This window comes from Vidua macroura, chromosome 22 (genome assembly GCF_024509145.1).
Source record: "Vidua macroura isolate BioBank_ID:100142 chromosome 22, ASM2450914v1, whole genome shotgun sequence".
NCBI classification, from domain to species: Eukaryota; Metazoa; Chordata; class Aves; order Passeriformes; family Viduidae; genus Vidua; species Vidua macroura.
In genome coordinates, this window is record NC_071592.1 from 2,813,949 (window position 1) to 2,837,364 (window position 23,416).

General features: G+C 49.1%; 1 protein-coding gene across 2 annotated transcripts in view; it reads left to right on the plus strand.

Annotated features, from left to right (window-relative positions):
- Positions 1 to 1,864: 1,864 nt before the first annotated feature.
- GRIK4 (glutamate ionotropic receptor kainate type subunit 4) overlaps positions 1,865 to 23,416 on the plus strand; it is a 125,681-nt gene continuing 104,129 nt past the window's right edge. For both annotated transcript variants that reach the window (XM_053997017.1, XM_053997018.1), the window contains exon 1: positions 1,865 to 1,983. In XM_053997017.1, the coding sequence (XP_053852992.1) occupies positions 1,902 to 1,983 (82 nt within the window). In that variant the 5' untranslated portion in view covers positions 1,865 to 1,901. The remainder of the gene's footprint in view (positions 1,984 to 23,416) is intronic.

Here is a 23,416-nt window from a genome sequence, read left to right on the forward strand (position 1 = left end):
GGAAAGCACACTGGGGGTAGCAGTACAAGAAGTAGGACCTAAAATGACCTAAAAAAGGAGGAAAACAGGACTGTGAGTGTTGGGGAGCAGCTTCAGAGCCAGGACGGAGCACGAGGGAGCTCTTTAGGTGGCAAAGAGCTCAAGCTGCCCTCGCTGTCCTGCTGTCTCCGTGGGGAAGGGATGTCTGTGCGTGTTCCATGAGCTCCAGCTCCACATTCCAGGCTGTGAGTGCCTCTGACGTGATCCTGCTGTTTTATCAATATCTCGGAAAGTTTGGAAATAGCTGCCTCGAAGTGCTCCAATGACACGTTGCTCCGCAATCTGTCTCTGCCGCTGCCGGCGCGTCTAAGTAACCAATTTCCCGTGTGTTTAACCTTTTAGGGCTTCTCTTCCCCAGGAATTACTCTGGAACTCCCACTGAAAAAAGGGTGGGGAAAAAAATGGAGAAAATTGCTATTTGCCCTTCATAGAGGTGGTTCACGGTTTTCCAGGTGGTTTTGGGAGGAGTTTCTAGCTTTTAAAAATGCGTTGAGAGCGCTGAAATGGGGATGTTCCTCGCATGTCTGACTGACAGCTGGGCATGAGATTCCTCAATTTTCTGGAATTGGGATGCAGGAGGGAGAGCTGGAGGTGGGGAGGCAGGATCCAGGAAAGGATCAAACCCCCAGGGAGCAGAGATGTCCCAGGGCTCCCTGGATTTTTATTTCTGTGGCCCTGTCTCTGCATTTCCCCTCCGTGAGAGGGGATGGTCCCTGTGGAGAGATAAGCTGGAGGAAGTCTTAAATGCAATCTAAAAATAGATTAATTGGAAAATTGCAAGCAAAAGGCTGCGTCTTGATCAGACAAAACTCCTGATAACTTCAAAGGCACATTAAAGACTTTGCCTGTGTCAGGACTTGGTTTTTGGCCCAAGAAGGAGACAAATGCAAGAGGGTGAGAATGTTTGCCAGCAAAAGAGAAGGGAGAGATAAGGTAACAGATGAAACACTCAAAGTCAGCATTTAAGGACATTGCTGCCTGTGGAGATAATTTTATCAACTCCAGAGACAACAGGTTTTTTTTGGTTTTTTTTTTTTTTTTTTCTATTTTCTATGAAAATCTGCCCTTTATGAAGCTGTTTAAAATGGCATTTGTTACAAATTTGATTAGCTGTGCTGCAGGAGCCTGCTGTGGGACAGCCAGTATCTGTGCTGATGGTGAGTTTGTGGATTTTCCACCTCCTGCCCTTCATTTTGGTGGTGTTCTGACTTTGGAACTTGGACCTCTGTGTGGTTGAGTGGTGAGACAAAAAAAGAGGACCAAAAAAAGGTGCTCTTGGTCTTGTGCTGAACCCTCTCGTTCCTGGAAGGGAGGGAAGGAGGGGACTGGAATTGTGGCAAGGAATTGGTTTCTACTTTGGTGAGGCCCAAGTGACTTCTGCTACCTAAACCCTTCCCTCAAATCACGTTTTGCTATGAAAATGTTTCGTCCCATCCTAAAATCAGAAGTCAGTATTATATAATGAGCTGCAGGCTGCTCTGAGTGGAAAGAGAAAGGGGGGGTGGGTGAGAATAGAAGTCAGAGATGTGACTCAATATTGATTTCCACTTGTTTTTGTTGAAACGCTAAAAATGCCAAGATGAAATATTTGGACTTTTCCTCGTGTTTCTTTCCTTTTTTTAATTTAATTTTTTTTTTTTTTCAAGGAGCTCTCTGCCCAGTTGGATTCCAAATCTTGAATAATTCATAGTCTGTAAATAGCTTCCTCCTCCTCGGGTAAATAGAGCTTTTGTCTCCAGTGCTGGGCGAGCTGAGTGATGCTGCTGGGGGAGAGCAGAGGGGCTCACGGCCGGGTTTTGTGTCTCCCTGCAGAGTTATGTCATGCCCAGACCACCACAGGGCTCCATGAGGATTTATGGAAGATGCTCCGTGTCTTGGCGCCTCTGGTGCTCCTTCTGCTGTGGCTGATGAGGATCTGGGCCAGCCCCCATTCCCTGAGGATTGGTGAGTGCTCACCTGGCTTGGGTCTGGGTTTATTCTTCCTATTTGCTTATTAGGAACTCCTGCTACAGTTTTGCAGTAGTCAAATCTTAAAAGACCTATTTAGAAATTAATAAAGCCCAGGAAGGATATTTGGCTGTAGTAAGGTTGGTAACACATAAATATTTTTGTACTTATATCTACACCTATGCTCACACAAGAGCAAAACCAGATGTACAATTTGTGAAATATTAATTAATATTAAAAAAAAAATCTGCAAAGGCTTTGGTAGATTTTACCAGTCAGATGCTGGAAGTTATGGCAGTATCACCAAGTTCACAGAAACAGCAGTGGCTTGTACCTCTAACACTTGGTGTATTAGCAGAACTCGACCATTGGAAGAAGACTGTGGTATTTTTTAACACATATTCGCTGTCTTCCCACCAGCCCTCACAATTGTCCTTCCTCTGATGAGAAGATCAGAGAGAAAAAGACACGGAGAACCCCTGAGATTTTACAGCTTAAAAAATTAATGGAGAAACGACTCAATATGATTAAAATGTTTTCCCAGTGACGCTCTGGAGGGATTTTTGGAGGGGGGAATCCTCCCTGCCTGGTGGGGTGAACCTGTGCAGGTGGGGCTGACATTGAGTGAAAGGTTCTCCTGCACTTTGGGAATGTTCTGCCTCTAGTTTGTACATGAAATGCAGTTTATGGTGAGCTGACACGCTTGCTCAAGTTCCTCCATGCATTTTGGGAATGTTGTCTCCTTCCTTTTGTAAATGAAATTGAGTCTATGGTGAGTGGAGACGCTGAACTCCTCCCTGAATTTTGGGAATGTTCTTCAGTTTGTACATGAAATGCAGTTTATGGTGAGCTGACACGCTTGCTCAAGTTCCTCCATCCATTTTGGGAAAGTTCTGTCTTTAGTTTGTACATGAAATGCAGTTTATGGTAACTTGCTGAGCTCCTCCATGCATTTTGGGAATGTTCTCTCCTTCTTCTTGTCAATGAAATGCAGTTTATGGTGAGCTGACACACTTACTGAAGCTTCTCCCTGTATTTTGGGAATGTTCTCTCCTTCTTCTTGTCAATGAAATTAGTTTATGGTGAGTTGACACACTGCTGAGCTCCTCCCTACATTTTGGGAATGTTCTCTACTTCTTTTTGTAAATGAAATGCAGTTTATGGTGAGCTGACACACTTACTGAAGCTTCTCCCTGCATTTTGGGAATGTTCTCACTTTCCTTTTGTAAATTAAAATAGTTTATGGTGAGTTGACAGAGTTGCTGAAATTCCTCCATGCGTTTTGGCATGTTGTCTCTTCCTCTTGTAAATGAAATTAGTTTATGGTGAGCTGACACAGTTGCTGAGCTCCTCCCTGCACTTTGGGAATGCTCTGTCTCCCGTTTGTAAATGAAATGCAGTTTATGGTGAGCTGACACGCTTGCTGAAGCTCCTCCCTGCATTTTGGGAATGTTGTCTCTTCCTCTTGTAAATGAAACGCAGTTTATGGTGAATTTCCATATTTGTGTTGGTTCTCATGGTGTTGACGTTGCCCTTCCTGTGTGAATTCAAAGTGCCCCCTCAAAGAGCCACTGAGGAGCTAAAATCACCCCCTGCCCTGTCCTACCCCCTCCTAAACTCCACATAAAATGAAATATTTCTCTCAAAATAATACATTTACCCTCCATCGATGAGCAAGGGGTGCCAGAGCCCAACCTGCCCCAGTTCAAGGGTGCCACAGGAGCTGTGAAAACCCCAAAACACCCAATTTGCAGGGAAGCCCCATTCCAGCCTCCTTTGGGCTGTGCAAAGAAGCTCAGGGGGAGGCACCATCATTTCCCTTGGCTGCCCGTGCAGGTTAGGGAACAGAAATGCATCCAGAAACCTCGTAATGGAGCTCACCTCCCAGAACTGACACTTTGCTGTGCTGTTTAGAAAGGAAATTGCTTCCCCTGGCTGCTCCCCCTGCAGCCACCAGCTGCTTTTATTAACTATTTGTTGCAGATAAGCAGCCAATCCATTCCTGTCCCCATTTGCAACTTTCACAGGTGACACACTTGAAGTAAAAATTACCTCTCCCCTCTGCTGGTGGAGCATGAGGCAGCTCAGGAAATATGGGGAGGGAGGGTGTGAGCTGGCAGGAGCCTGGGAAGGGTGGCTGGGTGTTTTATGTCCCTGGAATCCCTGATTCATGTGGAGCACTCCCTGCATGCTCCCAGCCCTGCTGCCTGCATTTCACCGTGATGGGCACATCCTCCACTCGAGCCAGCGGGCAGGGATGGGGATGGAATGTGAGTTAGCAGGATGCTGAAAGGTGAAAATCCTTCCTTTTGCTTTGTGTCCCATCTTTTTGGGGAGCGCTGTGGGGTTTTTGGGAGCGTGGAAGAAAAAGGGGAGCTCCTCCGACAGCGCAAAGCTGCAAACCTGGGGTCAGTTTGTTTCCCACCTCCCCAGAGTGAAAAGTGAAGGTCCTGAGGGACTAAATGAAAATCCTTCCTTTTGCTTTGTGTCCCATCTTTTTGGGGAGCGCTGTGGGGTTTTTGGGAGCGTGGAATAAAAGAGGAGCTCCTCTGACAGCGCAGAGCTGCCAACCTGGGGTCAGTTTGTTTCCCACCTCCCCAGAGTGAAAGGTGAAGGTGTTTGAGACCTGGGACTGTGATTTTCAGCTTTTAAGGACTGGAAACTCAAATCTGTGCTGCAGCTTCCAGGTTGCAATGGCAGCTGCCTTCCAGCTTGCTTTGGTCTGGGGGGGTTTGATGAGTGTTGTTCCTTCACACCACAGTTTCATTTTTATGGCGCCTCCAACAAAAAAGTTAATAAAAATAAAGTGCAGAATAAAAAGAGGGGGAAAAATATTACCAGCAGCCCTGAAATCATTCCCAAATGCATGCTTTTGGCAAGGCAGGGAGATATGGTATCTAGCAACATAAATCAATGCTCTGCATAAGGAAGGAAAAACAGGCCAGCAAGAACATTTAAATATTCAAAGAAAATGCGAGAAAATGTTAAAACAATCCTGAAAACCATCTGATAAGGGGCTGCTGAAATGCAAGGGGATGTGATCAGTAATGGCAGGTGAGCTGGGCACTGTCAGGGTGGGTTCTTCACCAGGAAAAAGAGATTATTCCCTGCAGCTCTTGGCTTCCAGGCAGGAGGGAACACGGTGGTGCTGAGTCAGGGACACTTGGCTTGGGAACCGAGCCCTGAGCTTCCCTGCTGCTGCTTTTTTGGGGTTTGGGGTGGATCTTGGCCCTGGCAGTGGTGGAGTGGAGAGGCAGCAGATTGCTTCATCTGGGAGTGAATTTCTGCTGGCCTGGACAGGACCCACAGCGAGTGTTGCATTGCAGTGAGCTGGAGAGGCGTCATCTGTGCAAGGAGCTGAGCAGAATGTGGGCTACAGGGTCACCTTCCCCGTGCCTTTGGCTGCAGAGGAGCAGTCTGGAGGCTCCTGAACGCTCTATTTCTCTCCTTGATACACAGAGGGGGAAAACCATCAGGGCAGACTTGTTTTTTCAGCCTTACATTGTTTGTTCCCTTCTGATGCAGCCCTGGAGAAACTCTCCTTGTTTCTGTTTTTTTCTTGGTTTTTTTTTTTTTTTTTTTTTTTTTTTTTTTTTTTTTTTTTTTTCTGGAGACCTTGGTGAGGAAATCCAGGTTGTAAAAAAAAGCTCTGTCCAAAATGGTGATGGTTTACTGAGAATGTCTTTTGTCGGTCAGTTCACTGCTCTGTCTGGGTGGATTTATTATCTCTGTGGACCTCAAAAGCTGGGTCTGATCAGGGAGGGAAGGAGCAGGCAGGGATGGGAGTGTTCTCAACAGCTTTAGGAACTCTGGGAGGGAAGGAATTGCCTCCAGGCAGCCTGGAGCCCTTGGAAGAACCAGTGAAAGGCCTCCCAAAATATCCTGAGAGCTCTTGCACAGGTTGTGTTGCATCCAGACACCCCAAAAAACAAAAATCATCAGCTCCCCCCTGCCCTCCAGGGTAGCATCTCTCCTGGCCCTGCTTTCCTGCAGCACACAACGTGTGTGGGAGCAGTTCTGGGTTTGTTTTTCGCCTGTTCACTCATGCTGAAGGAGGTGTCAGGAAATTTGCCTGAGTTATTTACTGGGTTATTTACTCGGCCTCGCTGAGCAGAGTGTGGGGGCCCTAAATTGGCATTCTCTGGCTTGATTCATTGGGTGTGCTAAAGAAGCTCATTTAAAATTCATACCCTGGCCAAAACTGTAGTTTATCCATGGAATTGCCCTGACCAGGAGCAGGATCAGGATCTGACAGAGGATCTGCTGGCAAACTCCTCGCAAGGCCTCCTGTAGCCTTTCAGGATTTCCTCTGCCCGTGGAAATCCCTTCCCTGCCTCTGTCTCCCAGCTCTGCAAACTTTACACAACAGCTCCGGCATTTAAGGGCGTTTTTTGGGGTGAAACTTGATGTTTTCCTGCCCCATACCCAGGGATGGTGCATCCACCTCCGGCTCAGCTGTCATTGCTGTCCCAGAGCTTTGTGGTTCCATCCCCCAGAGAAGCAATTTGTGGCCCAAGTCCTCATGAACCCCGGCCTGATGCTGGGGTGTCACTGGAAGTGTCACTCTGGGTAGTTTGTCCTTGTTTCTAGGCATGATTCCAGAATTCTGGAGAGCCTGAAGGGCTGTGAATCTCCTGTGCCTGCTCTGATGGTGGAACTAAAATCACAGGATCATGGAATGGTTTAGGTTGGTTTAAAGGTGCAGTTCCACCCCCCTGCCATGGGCAGGGACACCTCCCACTGTCCCAGGCTGCTCCAAACCCTGTCCAGCTTGGCCTTGGACATTTCCAGGGATCCAGGGGCAGCCACAGCTTCTCTGGGCACCCTGTGCCAGGGCCTCACCGCCCTCCCAGGGAAGGATTTCTTCCCAATATCCCATTTAAACCTACTCTTGTTGAGTTTTAAGCCATTCCCCCTCATCCTGTCACTCCAAGCCCTTGTAAAAAGCCCCTCTCCGTATTTCCTGTAACTCCTTCAGGCACTGGAAGGCACAATGAGGTCACCCCAAAGCCTCTCTTCTCCAGGCTGAACAATCCCAATTCTCTCAGCTTTTCACATCAAGAAAATGTTCTGGGGGACCCCCCAGAGCTGTGTGAGACCCGTGGCACTCAGCTGTGTGTTCTGAAGGAGGTGGGAAGAGGCAGAGTGGAGCTTTTTCTGCATCCCAGTGTTTGTGAGGTGCCCCTTTATTCCCAGCCCATCCCTCTGTCACGGCCGTGGGTAGCAGAGCGTCGTTTGTACGGCCCCGGATCCCCGTGCAATTGCCCTCCTGAGGTGTTTATGATACACTAAACCACTTCTGCAGTGAGGAAAGGCCCCAGGGCTGCCCTGCTGGTGCAGTTTGTCCACAGGTGTGTCTGAGCTGGAGGGCTGAAGGCAGGGAAGAACAAGCATTAAAGACTCGTGAGGTAAAAATGAACAATACCGGCAGTGGAACTGGGGATAGCTCAGTGCAGCTCCCCCAGGACACACAGAATTCTCCTGCAGGCACTGCGGGGAAGATCCCACAAGGCAGAATCAGCATTTTAAAGGGTGCTCTGATGATGAAGGTGCAGGCAGTCCCTGGGTGCTGGGGAAGGAGGACGCTGATGTCAGCAGGTACCAAATTCTTCCTCCCAGGTGTCAGGAGGAGGTGGCGGAGGGGGGAGAAACCCAGCTGTAGGCTGGCAGTGTGGCTTTGTGGCAGATTTTGTGCCATCCCCAGCTCCCCACCTCCTGTTTGCAGCTGGCTCACACAGCTTGAAACTCCTCTTCTCCCTCCTGCTGGAAACATTTAACACGCACGAAGCACAAACTCCATTCCTGGTGTGGCTCTGCCGTAGCCAAGCCCTTTGTGGATGCTCCTGATGGATCTGGGATAAAGTGGCCGTGGATTTGCTGTTCCCCAGCAGAGAAATGGCCTTACCCTGGCTTTGAAGCCAGCCAGGCTGCTGTGATCAGCTCAGAGCACAGGAACAATCTGCAGGGCTCACATGGTGGTGCTGTTGCTGGAAAACCTCTCCACTTGTCATGAGGATTAGTGTTTAATCCCAGCCTGGCTTGGGGAGTGGGGTGGGAGGAGGGTGTAGTTATTGGGATACAATATTAATATTTCCTCCAATATTAAAAAGAGCCAGTTAAGTTCATTAAAGCGAAGTAGGTTTGTAGTTATTTATCATTTACTGCTGGGGACTGGTGAGAGGTAGAGAAAAATACAATATTCATCTGCTCTCTGGTCTTTTAATTTTGTTCTGATTATTCTTCTTGGAGAGCGATGTCTTATTTATGGGTTTTGAGTTATGTGCATAAACAGTTTTTTTTTTTTTAATCACCTGTACAGATGCCAAGCCCTTCAGCAAAGCCTCATTTAGACTTACAGTGAATCACAAATGGTTTGGGTTGGAAGGATCCTAAAGATTACCCAGTTCCAACCCCCTGACATGGACAGGGACTTCTTCCACTGGGTCTGGTTGCTCCAAGCCCTGTCCAACCTGGCCTTGGACACTTCCAGCATCCAGGGGCAGCCACAGCTTCTCTGGGCACGTTTTATCCTTGGATTCTTTGCAGCTGGCCCCAGGAATTCTGTTCCTGTGCTCCAGCACTGGGAGGAGTGGCTGCCACTGCCCCATCTCCTTCACTCTCCCTGTCCTGAGCCATCTCCTTGCAGCCACTCATCCACGGAGACTGCTCAAGGATAAAATGGGATGGTTTTTTTTCAGGAAAAGGCAAACTGTTCAAAAAGGGGCTGGTGACTGGTGCAGTCATTTATCTACCCTGCTTTTCTCTGGAATGATCTGGTGAAAGGTGTTTTCTTGAAAGCTTTTGCTGCAGGACAGCAGGGCAGGGTGCTGAGGCTCAGCTGAGATTGGTGGTGGGCGCTGGGCGGTCTCCAGGAGGTTTGCATGCTATTCCTACTTAACCTGTGGATGCAGCTTTTCCCGGGGCTGTGCTCAGCACCCTGGCAGCCTGCAGAGGCAGGAGGAGGCTCATTAGCACCACGGAAGTGTGAGAAAAACTGCGGGAGGAGCGCGGGCGCTTCCGAGCGGGAACCGCGATCAGCCGCGAGCGGGTTCCTGAGCGGTGCGGAAACCCCGAGGGATGCACGAGCCCCGAGGGATGCACAAACCCCGAGGGATGCACAAACCCCGAGGGATGCACGAACCCCCAGGGATGCACAAACCCCGCAGGAAGCACAAACCCCGAGGGATGCACAAACCCTGCAGCCCTGCTTGGCTTTGTCTCAGGGTCTGCGGTGCTGGGATGACCCCGAGAGTGTAAAAGTCCTCGTTTCCCAGCCCATGCAGCCAAAGAAGGAGTCTGAAATGCGTCGGATCGAGTTCTCAAGGTTGTTTATTTTCCCTTATCTAGAACATTCTTTCTCTGACCTGCCCAGCTCTGTCCAGCAGCTCGGCCATGGCATTCTGTCTGTCCTCAGGGCAGTGTTCACATTTTATACCAAAAACTCCGTGTGCCGTGGTTACAATAACGTGCCAATGTCTGTCATTGATGTTGGACAGTGTGTCTGTGCCTTAAACCATCAGAAAAGTGTCACCAGCACAGCAAGACATGGAGGAGAAGAAGGTCAGGACATGCCCAAATCCCTGCATCTTGACCCCCTGAACCCCATTCTAAAAATCCCTAAATTCCACTTTTTCACCCTGTGTTAACTCAACTACCACACCACTCAAACCCTTGTGGCTTGTAATTCCTCACACAGAGCTGGCAGTTTTTTCCCACAGGCTAAAATGGAAGCCACAGGTGTTTTTGACTTCGTGCCAAGGTCTCCAAGCCCCCTCCAGGGTCTGGAGCCAGCCAGGGCAGCCAGAGGGATGTGCTGGACTCTCAGTTTTGCTTTTCAGCACTGAGAGGGGCCTGTCTGGCAGATTTGGTACCCAACAGGACTGGGTACCAAAGGAGGGAGGGATCGGTGGCTTCCTCCACCGTGGAGGTTTGTACGCCCAATTTTACGGGGTCAAGGTTGGATGTGTTTGGCTTAAAAATCAACTGAGCCTCATCCTGTAGGGAAACTCGGTGGAAAATAGAGGGGCTTGGTGCAGAGTAGGGAAATTCCATGGAAAAAAGAGGGATTTGATGCAGAACAGCGAAATTCCATGGGAAAAAAAGAGAGACTTGGTACAGAGTGGGGAAATTCCATGGAAAAAAGAGAGATTTGGTGCAGAGTAGGGAAACTCCATGGAAAAAAGAGGGATTTGGTGCAGAACAGGGAAATTCCATGGAAAAAAGAGGGATTTGGTGCAGAGTAGGGAAACTCCATGTGAAAAAAAGAGAGATTTGGTACAGAGTAGGGAAACTCCATGGAAAAAAAAGGAGCTTGGTGCAGAATAGGGAAACTCCATGGAAAAAAAGAGGGATTTGGTGCAGAGTAGGGGAATTCCATGGGAAAAATAGGGATTTGGTGCAGAGTAGGGGAACTCCATGGGAAAAATAGGGATTTGGTGCAGGGCAGAGTGAGCTCCCCTGCCAGGAGAAGCTGTCCAGGCACCAGGCAGACCATGCCCAGCAAAGCAGTGCCCCTTGCCTGGCTTGGGAGGGCTCTGCCTCTCTCCAGGCTGCAGCTTTGCCACATAAAACATAATGAGCTCCTCGTCTCCAGTGGAGGAATCCAGCACTATAATAATATGAATAATAAATAATAAGCAGATTTATATTTTAAATCAGTGCCACAGGGCACGGAGCGAGGAGGGACGGGGAGGGAGTCAGCCAGACAGATCATCTCTTTCCGTCTTTTGCACCTCTGTGGCAGAGTTATTTTTCCTGATCTGTTCCTATTCATTAATGTCCGAGAGGCAGGTTATATTATCCACCCCAGGAGGCCTTTAAGCTTTGTTTTTATTCATTATATATCCACATACATATTATATAGATATAGATCTCTCTGTGCAGAGCAGCTGGATGGGGAAACCGGCTGGTAGTTATGGAAAAGAGCCACGTTACTTAAGCAGCAAATCAACGTTCTATTTCTTCACTCTCTTGTTTATTGAAAGCCATTTAGCCACCAGCACGGGGGAAGCTGTGGTGCCCCTGGGCACAGCAGCAGCTGCTGCCCTGGCCTCTGGCTTTGTGGCTTTGGAAGGTGACTGGGTTGGAAGCAGGTGCTAATTCAGTAGGAAAAGGGAAATTTAAGGAGAGGAGCCAGGGGTTGGTCAGTGGAAAGGTGACATTTATCTCTTCCAGGCACAGTCCTGAGCCGTGGCAGGGTGACAGAGGACAGGCATGCATAGGTGCATGTGCAGAATTCTGTATCAAAGGTCTGGTTTTTTACATTTGTTCCTGAATAATAAACACTCTCCTGGAGCCAAGGATCAGGATCTGAGAGTCGTGTAACTTGTTTTATATCTAAATACTGTTCCTGCCCCTGGGCAGCACTTTGTGTATTTAGCTGCTGAGCCACTTTCAATACAGATTTTTTTGTTTCACACAGAGGAAGCTACTGATAGCAAGATCTACTCTGCAATTTCTTTCATTATTTTTTCATATATATATATGAATAAAAAAGTCAATTACATGAATGAAAGATCCTTGGTTGCCTGCCTAAACAGCTGCCAAAATAAATTCCAACTCGTAGCCAAATTCAGCAAAGCTGGAGTTTCTGCAGAGAGCTCCAGTGTGGCGTGAGATGGGATTGTGCAGGAGGCTGCATTACAGATTCCTGCTGCCCAGCCCCTCGCCCCTGGCTATCCGTGTGGGCAGCCAGCAAGGATGGATTTCACTCCTCTGCAGGGCTGGATTAAATCTCCTCCTCAGAGCCGTGCTGGGGTGAGAGCCACCACCCTGCCAGGCAGCTGCCTTGGCACCCAGAGCACCTGGAACTTGGTGCCAGCCTCGGCGATGCTTGGAGCTCCAAATCCCTTCCTCCTCACAGACCAATTAACCTGCCTGTAAGGAATCAGCTGAAGTGAGCAGGAGAATTTTGGGCATGTGAGCAGGAGCAGGGTGGAGTTAGAAAACCTGGATAAGCACAGAGGGGAGGCAAATCCTCCACAGAGGCAGGAGCAGTTCTGGGAGTGACTCCTGAGGATGGGGCACCTCTGGATGCCTGGCTGAAGAGCATGTTCCTTGTTTTTAGGGAAATGCAGGTCTGTAGTGACCACAGTGTGATCTGAAGGTCCTTTCTGGGCAGTGAGGGGGAGGAGAGCCTTGCAGATTTTAGGTAGATGGCCAATTTCCTCAAGCTGAGTTGAGATAAAGCCGAATTTGTCACCTGGGAGCTGTTGGAACCTTTCTGGGAAGGACAGGGAGAGGATGGCAGATGGGAGAAGGAAGACAAAAAGCCACTCCAGGTCCAGCCTGTCGGAGCAGAGCTGAGATCCCCACCCTGGGAGTGCAAGGAAGGGCTCTTTGTGCTCGGGGTTTATTCCTCCTGCTCTGTTTCTCTTGGCACATTCCCTCGTCCTTGCTCTGTGGATGGGTGGGTTGCAAGCTCAGGAGCTCTCCAGGCTGCCTCGTGCCCAGAGCTGAGCTCAGTGAGGTGTTTAAGCTGAGCTTTAGGCACTGCAGGGCTGCTGGGCAACCTTCCCAGAAGAGGAGCTTTGACCTAGCAGGGCACTTATCTCGAGTGCCCCTCTGCAGCTAATTGCTGCTGGCTCGGTGTCAGATAAACACGGCCCCTGAGAGGCTGAAATCCCAAATTGTCCTGGCTCGGATTCAGCAGCTCCCACTCTCCATATCCAGGTGTTAGGGACGCACAGCTCTTGGAAAAGTCCCAATCCCAGAAGTGGAGAACAAGCTGCTGACAAAGCAGGGGGAGTGGTGGGTCCTGCCCTTCCCTTGCCCCAGCTTTGTGCTCCTCTTCCTCCTCTTCTCCCTCGCAGAGACCTCACTGTGATGAGATCCAAGCTGAAAAAAAAAAAAAAAAAACAAAACACTGGGGGAAAAGAGGAGAATGGAAAAGAAAACCACTGGGGGAAAAGGGAAGGATGGAAAAGAAAACCACTGGGGGAAAAGGGAAGGATGGAAAAGAAAACCACAGGGGGGAAAGGGAAGGATGGAAAAGAAAATCACTGGGGGAAAAGGGAAGGATGGAAAGGCCTGAAAGAATGAAATTTGTGCTTTTCTGTGGGATGTCAGCTGTGAAAAGCAGGGGAGCACATGGGAGAGAAGGGCAACACCCAGGGCACAATTCATGGCAGAAAGGGCTGGGAACAGGCAGGGAAAATGGGAAAATGAGAAAATAGGAAAATGGGAAAATGTGAAAATGGGAAATGGGGGCCTTTTGTTATTGGGACAACCATCCAAGAGCATCGTGTCACATTAGGGTGGCATCATAGCCCAGAGCCCTTCTTGGGGGTGTTATTTGGAGAGGAGAGGAGTGTGGGCAGTCTGGGAAGCAGCAGGAGAAGATCCAGGCTGGAGGAGAGCTCGGAGAACGCAGATGTGACAGCAGAGAGGTGGAGCTGGGAGGGATCTGAGAGCAGCAGGAGCAGCTCAGCCTGGCCTTGTCCTGGCTCCAGCCCTGCCAAAGGAGGGCTGTGGATGTCAGGAGGCTGCAGGGAGGGATGGCTCCTTTTCCTTTCCATCACTAATGAATTCCTCTCGCACCTCCAGCCACTGGAGGGGCTTGGAGAGACTGAATGGAACTTTATGTGAAAGTGATGGCTGAATGTCAATGCTGCTGTTGAAGCCAATTTGAGAGCTGGAAAGTGCTAAAAGAATTAAGGTTGTTAAATGGAAATAAGTCTACTTGGTTGAGATAAAATAGGGTTTAAATGAGTGAAATTATCAGTGGATTAGCCTTGTTAGAGCACTGCCTTATTTAATAAACTGGGTTTTAATCTGCTGTGAGCATTCCTGAAGGGAAAGCTCAGCCTGTGGAGATGCAGGGATGTGGTGGAGGGGAAGGACCAGCTGTGCCAACATCCTCTAGAAAGGAGCCACAGGAGCAAGAATTTGCCCAGGAGTGCTTTGTACTCTCACAAGAACCTCGTTCACTGCTTTACAAGTGTTGATCTTTCTTTGAGTTTCTCTTGCTGAATTGGGGTGGGATCACCTGGATACCTCTGGGTCCCTCGTGTCCCTGGGGAGCATTTTCAGTGCTGCATCCTTTTGGGGTAAATGGGTGCACTCAGGGCTCCCCTGGAGCCCTGGCAGGGGGTGATGCAGAGGGAGCAGCCTCTTGCTGCATTTAGATGGGAATGAAAATGCTGGAAACCTTGAGTGCTGCAATTTGACCCAAAGAGAGAGTGTAATAATTATTAATGAGCGCTGATTACCTGCTGCTGCAGGAGCAGAGCTGTCACAGAGGAGCAGCCAGGTGCTCTGGGCCAGCTTTACCTGGCCACCTGGCTGAATGCAGATGTCACCTGTCACCTCTCATGTGCTCCTGACCCATCTCTCTGTAGTGGCAGCTCCAGATGCTTCCAAAATTGCCTGTGGAGGGAAGGACCTGACTTCTCTCAGCACTTCTGGGACTCTGCTCTTGACTGCTGTCACCTCTGAGCCTGGAGGTGACAGTCCCTGGCCTAGGGGGGAGCATCTGGAACAGGGGACAAAAGCACAAGGAGGGATGAGACTTGATTTTCTTCTTGGTTGTGCAGCCCTGAGGTTTCAGAACATTTTGTGTTCTTTACTTGGAGGATGCGTGAATTTTCTTTATTTACAGTCAGTTTTGAGAGAGAACTTTATCACCCCTTCTGTAAAAAACTCTTTCCTGATATCCAGCCTAAATTTCCCTAAATTTTAGCCCTGAACCCTCTCAGTGCCTGCTGCTCCCCCTGCGAGTGCACCACCAGCACCTCTGATCTGCTGGAGAAAATTTGAAAATTCCGGTTGTTTCTAAAGGCAGAGTGTTGCTATTGGACACGAAATGAGTACACAGGAGCTTGGTGAGTTCAAAGGAGAAAAAGAGACAGTTTTATTTGAACATCTGGTATTTATAGAATTCCATAGGTGACCGTGGATTGGAGGATGGAATTGCCACCTCTGAAGCCACACTGGTCAAACCAACAGTCCATCAATTCTCTCTTCCCACAAAGAAGAATGCAAAACAATCATTATTTACATGGACAGTGCGTGAGAACTCCAGTAGAAATAAGTAAACGTTATCAGAAGGCATAGAAAACTTTTAAAAGAACTTTAAAAATTTCAGTGGATAGAACATCCACTGGAATATCACACAGAGTTTTTTGGCATTCTCGGTTCACTGAGGGCCCTGCTACAGTGGCAAGAACTTTCTCTTTCCGGCCATGCTCAGAAATCCCCTGATCTTAATGATCACAGAAGATAAAGCAAAAAACAGTGGAGTTGACAAGGAAATACCATGCAGCGCTTGTGCAAAGTCATAAACAGCCCGTGTAATACCCACCCCAGGTGCCCCATGAGCCCCAGCGGAGTTTTTTAGGGCCAGGTGAGGCTGCAGTGGCTTTGCCCAAGCCTCCAAGTCCCCGCACGACCAGTCTTTGCAGGCCCTGTGGTTGCCCAACTTGGCACAACTGAGGAGCATCACCATGGCAGGAGATGGTTCTGAGCTGCCCAACTCAGATTTTGGAGCAGAAATCTCATTTTCCTCGGCTGTGGCTGAAACCCTGCTCTTCCCTCCTGCTTTTAAATCCCATGGAGCATCTCATTAGGAGCAAATGATGCCTCAGGCAAGTGGAGCTGTAGAAAAGTAATCTTTATTAAGCACCCTCAGTGGTCAGAGCTGCTTGATGAGCTCCGGAGTTTTATTTGCAGGCAGCTTGGGTTGTTGTTGGGCAGGAAAAGGCTTTGAGCTCTCTCCAGTCCCTGTTTTCTGTTTCTGCCCTCAGCCCCTCCAGCCCTGCTGGCAAAGCTGTCGACACTGAGAACAAAATGAGTGGAAGAGGCTGGGTGGGATAAGTCAGGAACATGAGAAGGGATTCGAGGTGCCTGCAGCTCATCCTGAGCTGGACACAGACACAGATTTCCCTGGGAAAAAAAAAAAAGGTGTAAAGCACCCACAGAGGAGAACCCACTGCTGGTGATGGATTGAAGAGCTCTGGAAAATGAAGCAAGCCACGGGGTGTGGGTGAAGGTGTTCACACCTCGGGTAACCATGAGGTTGTTGCTGCACAGGGTGGGATGTTTCCAGACTGAGCTGAAAATCTGGGATCTCTGCTGCCTTTGCTCCTCCTTCTTCTCACAGAGCTCCCAGAGCAGCTGTGGCTGCCCCTGGATCCCCAGAGTGTCCCAGGCCAGGCTGGAGCACCCTGGCGTGGTGGAAGGTGTCCCTGCCCATGGCAGGGAGATGATTTTAAGTTCCTTTCCAGCCCAGCCCATTCTGGGATTTTATGATTTCCTGGTTGCTGCCCTTTTGAATGACAAACTGTGGCTGTTTGTTGTCCCGGGGCTGTCAGATTTCATTGTGAGGAAATGAGAAGCATTTTCAGGCATTAGCTGGCAGCACGGAGAGTTTTAGAGTAGCAGTTCATGCCACTGAACATGCTTTTGGAGGATGTGTCCTCATGCTTGGAGAATCAATTAACCTCGAAAACATTTGGTGGCTTGGCTTGAAGAACACTGGCTCTGAGAATTTCCTCTCCTGCTGCTAAAATCAGCCACATTCAGCGTGAAGCATGGATGGTTTCTAGCACTGAAAGGTGAAGTGAGAACAAAAAAAAAAAAAAAAAAAAAAGGAGAATAAAATAACAGCATAATGCCAGAAGAAATGCAAAAGAAAAAAAAAAAAAGGAAAAGAAAAGAGCATGTCTGTGACTAAAACCCTTCTGAAAACCAGTCATTTGCTGAATATATTTTGTTTTAAATGTCCTGGCTCTGTTCTCTGCTCTTCCCCACCCTCCCCATCTGGAAAGCATCCAGCATTATCCGTGCTTGAAAAGGCAGCACTGGCTGTGTGTTCTGCCCGAGCCAGCACCTGCAGGGAGCTGCAACAGGTCCCTGTCTGCCTGCTTGGTGTTTTTGGAGCTTTTTTTTGGGGGGGAAAGCAGAGTGATCTGTGCACAGCAGTGGGGAAGGGCATCCTCACCTGCTCTGCTCGCAGGGTCAGGACAAAAGCTGCTCTGCTTCTGGAATATCATCCTTCCCTACTGCTTTTATGGATTTATCTGCCAGAGCTGAATTAAAGCAGCTTTGGGGAAAAAGTGTTGCAACCTCCTTGACCTAAAGTTCTCACCCCAGCAGCTTCATCCTTCCCTGTTCCACCGTGGGCTCTGGGAGCATGGATTTTGCTTTCAGTTGCAAAAAGCGAAAAATACATTGGGATTTAGTGCAGGCATTGCTGCTTACATCTCTCACCTCTGTCTCCCTTCTGATTCTGGCAGCAGAGCTCAGCCCTGGGTTTTGAGGAGCTCTGCATTAAGCATTTCCAGGAGAAGCACCAAAGTCTGGCTTCTCCTTCTCAGAAAACCATCCCCTGGGCACTAAATCAGAACGGCTTCTCTTAGAAAGCTGAGAATCAGGAAATGTAAAATTTTAGCTTTGGGTTTAGGTGTTTTTCCAGGCGGGTTATCAACACCTGAGCAGGTGGATTTCTTGTTGCACTGAGAGCACCAGAGGCTGAGAGCTGTGGTTGTTCTACAGGGTTCTGGCTGGGTTTTTTTCTGCTTTTTGTAATCCTGGGCACGCCACACTCATGCTTTGGATTTCAGTCTCAGCTTGCTAATCTGCTTTCTGACCTATAGAAGAAAATAGCTGGTAATTATTTGTTTACTTTGTGCAATTCAACTGTGCAAGAGCTTCCTTAGAAGAGCCAGGCTGGGTGATTAGGAGGGGAGGTTTATTTTATTTTGGTTTAGTTTATTTTCCCTGGCACGTTGTCTTTTCATTTGGAAGGGCTGAATTTTTTGCAGGGAGGGGGGGTTGCCTTTTTTAGGAGGATTGAACTCCATGGCTGGGTCAAAAAATGGAAAATTAAGCAGAGAGGGGTTGTGGGGGGGTGAAAAGTCAATTTTTATGTGCTGTGTTGTCAGGGTTTGGGAGACGGGGCTGGCCCGAGGCTGTGAGCACGGCAGTGTCACCCTGATGGATTTGGATGGACTCTAAGGCACAGCCTGGGCTGATTTTCCCCCACGTTATTCCTCAAATTCACTCTGACTCCACGCTGCACTGCAGTTCTGTGAAAGCAGAAGGGTGCTGAGCATCCTGCAGACAACAAAACCTCTCTTCTGGGCTGGGATTATTCAACTAATCTCGTGATTATGGTGATAATCCCCTTTGCAGTGACACCCCTCTCCAAGGAGCTTTTCCCTCGGGCCCTTCCAAGTCCCAAATCCCATTTTCTCCTAATGCTGAAGTGCTCTATATTAAATTAAGGCACTCTCAGGGATCAGAGGTGTAAAAGTCCTGTGATATTTAAAGCTCTGGAGTCTTTTGCCTGACTGACCCTCCTGGGGCTCGTGGTGGGGATGGAGGAGAGGGGCTCTGCTGTTGGAGAAGAGATGGATTTTCATATTTTACCCCTTGCTTTTGGAGCAGAACAAGCTGTGGACAGTGCCACAGCCTGGCCAGTGATACCCTGAGGGCCAGATGATTCCAGGTGGGATTTTCCTGCGGGGAAAGCAGCTCCTTTCCCTCTCCTGCTGCCAGGTGCTCGGCGGCAAATAAATATTTTGCTCACAACTCATTGGAGGTGGCATCTAACCAGATGTGCTCTCACTTGGTGAGGCAGGAGATTTATTTGGTTGTCCATTTATAGCTTATTATTTCCTGCTGTCTCCCCCCTCCCCAGCCTAATAGCAGTTTGCTATCCACCAGGGTATACATTTTCTTCTGATTAAGTGCCGCTTAGCCGTTGGCTGCTTGCTCATTTTACTTTTATAGACACATTTACAGAGGCACAAGCGCCCAGGAGCAAGGGTAAGGAGAATGGAGACTCGCAACAGCTTGATTAGATTGGATTTTAATAAAGTTTCCAGCTAAGCTGCAGCACAACTGTTCCTCACTGTGCTGATGATCTCCAGAGGTCCTTTTCAACCCTGATTATTCTGTGGTGCTGGACAAGGGGTTGCACAGCTCCTCACCTGTCAGGTGGGAGAGAATTCCCATGGAATCGTTGGCCAGCAGGGATCTCTGAGCTCTGCACACCTCCGAGCTCATCTCTCAGGGGTGAGGAGAGATTTTTTTTTTTTCCCATCTTTCCACAGCTGCTAATTAGTCGCAGATGATGAGATAATTTATAAAAATTAGGAGCGATTTTCCCTCATTGTGCTAATATAGCTTGGCAATAAAACTACTCTTTTGAGGGGGTGACTTTTCCCTAATGCAGGGATCAAGGCTAAAAATACATCCCCGCGTATGTCAGCAGAGAGGGGGAGCGTGCTCCATCACCCCACGCAAGGAGCTCTTCCAGAAGTTCATCAGAACCACGAGAACGAGCTCAAATTGAAATGCAAGTCCCAGCCTGGCTGTTTGGGAAGGAGAAGTTTGATGGTGTCACCTTGGTGGCAGGGATGAGGGAACAACCAGGACGCAGCTGCTGTGGCAGGAGGCCCCGGCGTGGAGCAGGCAGCGCGTGTGACGTGGGGGCTTTGGCAGGGAATCAGCGCAGGGCAGGTCGCTGCTCCCTCTCCTCCCCTGCCCCAGCGGTGGCAGGAGCTCAGTGCCAGCTCCCCACGTCACCAGGCAGGAGCAGCAGCCCAGGGACAGCGACAAGAGCAGCGTTTTGTCTCCTGTGCAGCACCCGGGGGAGCAGGATGCAGGAGCCAAGGGAGCAGGGGGGGGCTCAGCTCCCAGCTTTGCCTCTCCTGTGGCACTGGGACGTGCTCCCTGCAGAGGTGGGGTTGAAACCTTTCTCGTGGGTCCCCCTGATGGGGAGACCCCGAAAGAGTTCTGTGCCAGGAATGACAGACGGACGGGACTCTTGGTTTTTCGATCTTTATTTTCTCTTATTAGAAGTTCTGCACCTCCATACTAAAAACCCCAAACTCCAAGTTTTTCACCCTGTGATAAGCTGTACTACTTTCTGTTTCACACACGTAGATTCCAGTTCATCCCAAAGTCTTGGACGCTTTCCCCATGGACACAGGTTAAAAGCCGAGTTCTCCTGGGGGTCAGGACATCTCAGGACAGGCAGAGAAACATTCCCTGGGTTCCAACAGGCTGGGGCTGAGGCATGGTGCTGGGATTTGTTCCCAGGGCCATTTTTGTGTTGGCAAGGTGCTGTTTGCCCCTTCAGCTGCTCCAGGATCAAGCCAGGTGCGCGTGTTCTGCTCGGTCTGGTGGGAACTGAGAAACTCGGGGGCTGCTGTGGCAGTCGTTTGGAAAAAGCCATTCATTAGGCTGAGGAATGAATTTTCCATGGACTCAGAAGGCCTCCAGCACTCCCTCAGGCTCCTAATGATTTTGTCACAGTGTTAATCCCTCAGGTGAGCGGCGGCATTTTGATATCAGCAAACAAATTACGTTTTCTGCGCCGATAACCCAGCCCAGAGTCAGGCATGAGAGCAGGAAACAATCCCTCAGTGTCTAATGGGCCCTGCAGATCCCAGGCAGGGCTGGATGCAGCCACGCTGTGCAGCTCCCTGTACCCCGTGGCATTCCAGGGAATGTGTGTCTGCACAGGACACCTGTACAGGCACACCCAGGGAACCTGGTTTGGTTTTTTAGGGGTGCTCAGGATGTCCCTTCCTGCCTGGAATTACGTATTTTGAGAGGCAATGCCTGTGCTGGTGAGTTTCCAGGAAGGCAAATTCCAGCAAAATGGAAGTGGGGAGGATCAAATCAACTAAATCAACTCTTTTTTTTTTTTTTTTTTTTTTGCAATGGGTGATTGAGATGTTGAGCTCAGAGGATGTGATGGGTACAGAAAGTTTTCATGGATTTAAGGGGAAACTGGTCGAGCACAGGGGAGAGAAAAGCACTTAGGAGTTATTAAATATATAAACAACATCAGTTTCAGGAGTTTCCTAACCTGAGAGTAGCCCAGGGCTGGGAGGCTATTAGCAGGAATTATTGGATGGACTTCTGCTTTGGCAGGAACATTTGTTCTTACAATCCAGATATGAGGCAGAGGCACAGAGAAAATGAAAGGAATTGCCTGTAGCAAGCTCTCAAATTAGCACCTCTGTCTCCCCAGCCCCAGCCTGGTGCAGTGTCCATCAGGGAAGTGTGGAAATCTGCCTGGGCTGTTAGCAGCAAACAGAGGAAAATTGTGGCAGCAGTGACACGGTGACAGAGAGCAAAACCAGCAGCATCAGGGTTGGGAGCAGCACCTGGGAGCTGGAAAATTCAGCTTGGAGTCATCCCCTGGTTTAGTGGGAGCAGAATTCATGTAAACCTGTTTGGGTTTTGGCACATGAAAACACCCCTCTCCCATTCCCACAGTTCATTTCTGCTTTTGAATGCCATCCTTAAATATCTCCTTCATCTTTAAATGCTTATGTCCTGTGCTTTATGGTGGGATTATCTTGCTCTCCCCATCTCTCCTACCTCAGCTTTAGTTTCTAGGCAGAGCAGGCTGTGTTCATTCAGCCTCTCTGGAGATGTTAATACACAATTCCCTCCAGCATTTTATTGCTCTCCCTTCTAATTTAAGCTTCTTCACACTTTTGGGTGCCTTGCTTTATCTCTGTCAGACACAGAGCCATGAGCACAACCTCGCTGGGACTCCATCAGGAGGACCCCTGTGCTGGCTGAATTTCATCTGTGATGTGCCTTTGAACCTCCCCTTCCAGAGTCCTCTCTAGTTCAGTCTCTCAGGCATTTTTTCTTCAGTTTTCTTCATTTTTTCTTCTTTTTTTTGCAAACTCAGAGCCTTCTGATGGTGCTGCCAAAAGCTGTGTTGCCTCAGGCTCTGCTCTTGTCCAGCATGAGTGAGGAAATTGGAGTGGGGTGTGCACAAGAGGCAGAGCTGGGACAGGGGCATGAAAATTCCCATGAAAATCAGAGAATTTGAGCTGGAATTTGGACCAGCTGGGCTTGCATCCTTTAAATCCTTTCTTCTGGCTGCAAGAATCTTATCAGTCATTTATCAGCTTGGATATGTCGTAGCTATTTATCTAGGTAGCATAATAAATAATCCTGATTTACATAATCCATCCAAACATTAGCAAAGTTGTGATAAAATCTGATCCTGTTGTGCAGGGAGCCCCTCTACTTTTACTGTGTTGTCCTTGTGCCTTCATTCCTTATTCTCAAATTCCTTATGTTGCATGCAGAATAATTTGGTGTATTTTCCAGGATCCTTGTAAGCACAAATATTTGGTCATTATTGAGAATCCAATTACAACGCTAATTAAGTTTTTTTGCAACTGGAAACAAATGTTAACTTGCAAAGACAAAAATGTGTCTTCACTGTGTTTGAATTCCTCTGACTATCAATGGAATTGGGATGGGGTGGGATGGGATGGAATTGAGTAAAATGGAATTCCAGCTGATCCAGAGGCTGCAGGGGGGTTAGGAAACCTTCTGTGGATCTGGGAGTGTGTGACTGGTGCTGTGATGGCAGTGTGCAATGGGAGAGGATGAGGAGGGAAGCACTCTCCTCTCATTAGCAAGTGCTGCTTGCTCTTTAAAAGGGAAAATCCAAACCTCCTCAGCCCCCTGGCCCTGCAGGTCAATAAAATGAACACTCACTAATGGCTGAATCGGAGACTCGACAACTTCATTACACTTGTAAAATCAATGGCCATTACCCAGCTGAGCTCTGATCTGAGCTGCAGGATGTCAGCACGGCCTGGGAGCTGACAGAGGTTTGTGAAGATGTCTGGAGCCCATTAAGACACTTTTCCTGACGGGCCAGACCTCCTGTGATCTTCCAGCCGTGCTCCCTGCAGGGCAGTCCCACGGGCACAGCCAGGTGAGCTGCTGGCAGAGGTGCCCTGCAGCAGGCAGGCCACGGGCAGAGCAGCAAGGCCAGCTCATGATGTGAAAGCCCACGCTGCTGAAGGGCTGCTGAGGAGAGTTTGTAGCTTCTGGACTGCTGCTGGGAGGCCTGGATGTAAATGACAACGCAGCTAATAAGGTCTAATTGGCTATTAAAGGGGGAAGCAGCCCTGGAGATGCTGAGGGCCAATTAACCCTGGGAGCCTGACACTGCTGCTGTGCAGTGATGTGTGAGAGCCCTTCATAAACACAGAAGGACGGGGCCACTGGAGGTCCTTACCCAAATCCTCTGGAAATTGCCGGGGTGTTTCAGTGCTCACTCACAAGTGCTCACCTGTCCTTGTAGTCACAGTGGATTCAATGGCTGAGCAGGGCAGGCACCCCCCTGCAGACACCCCGTGGGCATCAGAGCAGCCCTGGCGAGGTGGAACTTCTCAGGAGGCTGATTTTTTAAGCTCTGCTCAGCTCTGAGGGACAAAAAGCCCACTCAGGTGAGGTGGATCCGTAGGGAAGGCACATTCCTGCATCAGGCTGTGATGGAGCCAGTGCCAGTGAAAGCAGGGACCAACCCCAGGGCTGGGGACCAGGGGGAGGGAGGGAACTGCCCTTGGAATGCTGAGATGGATCCTGAGCAAGCCAGTCCAGAGCCTGTGGGAGCCACCAGGGGCTGTGGGAGGCTCAGTCAATCATTCTGCCT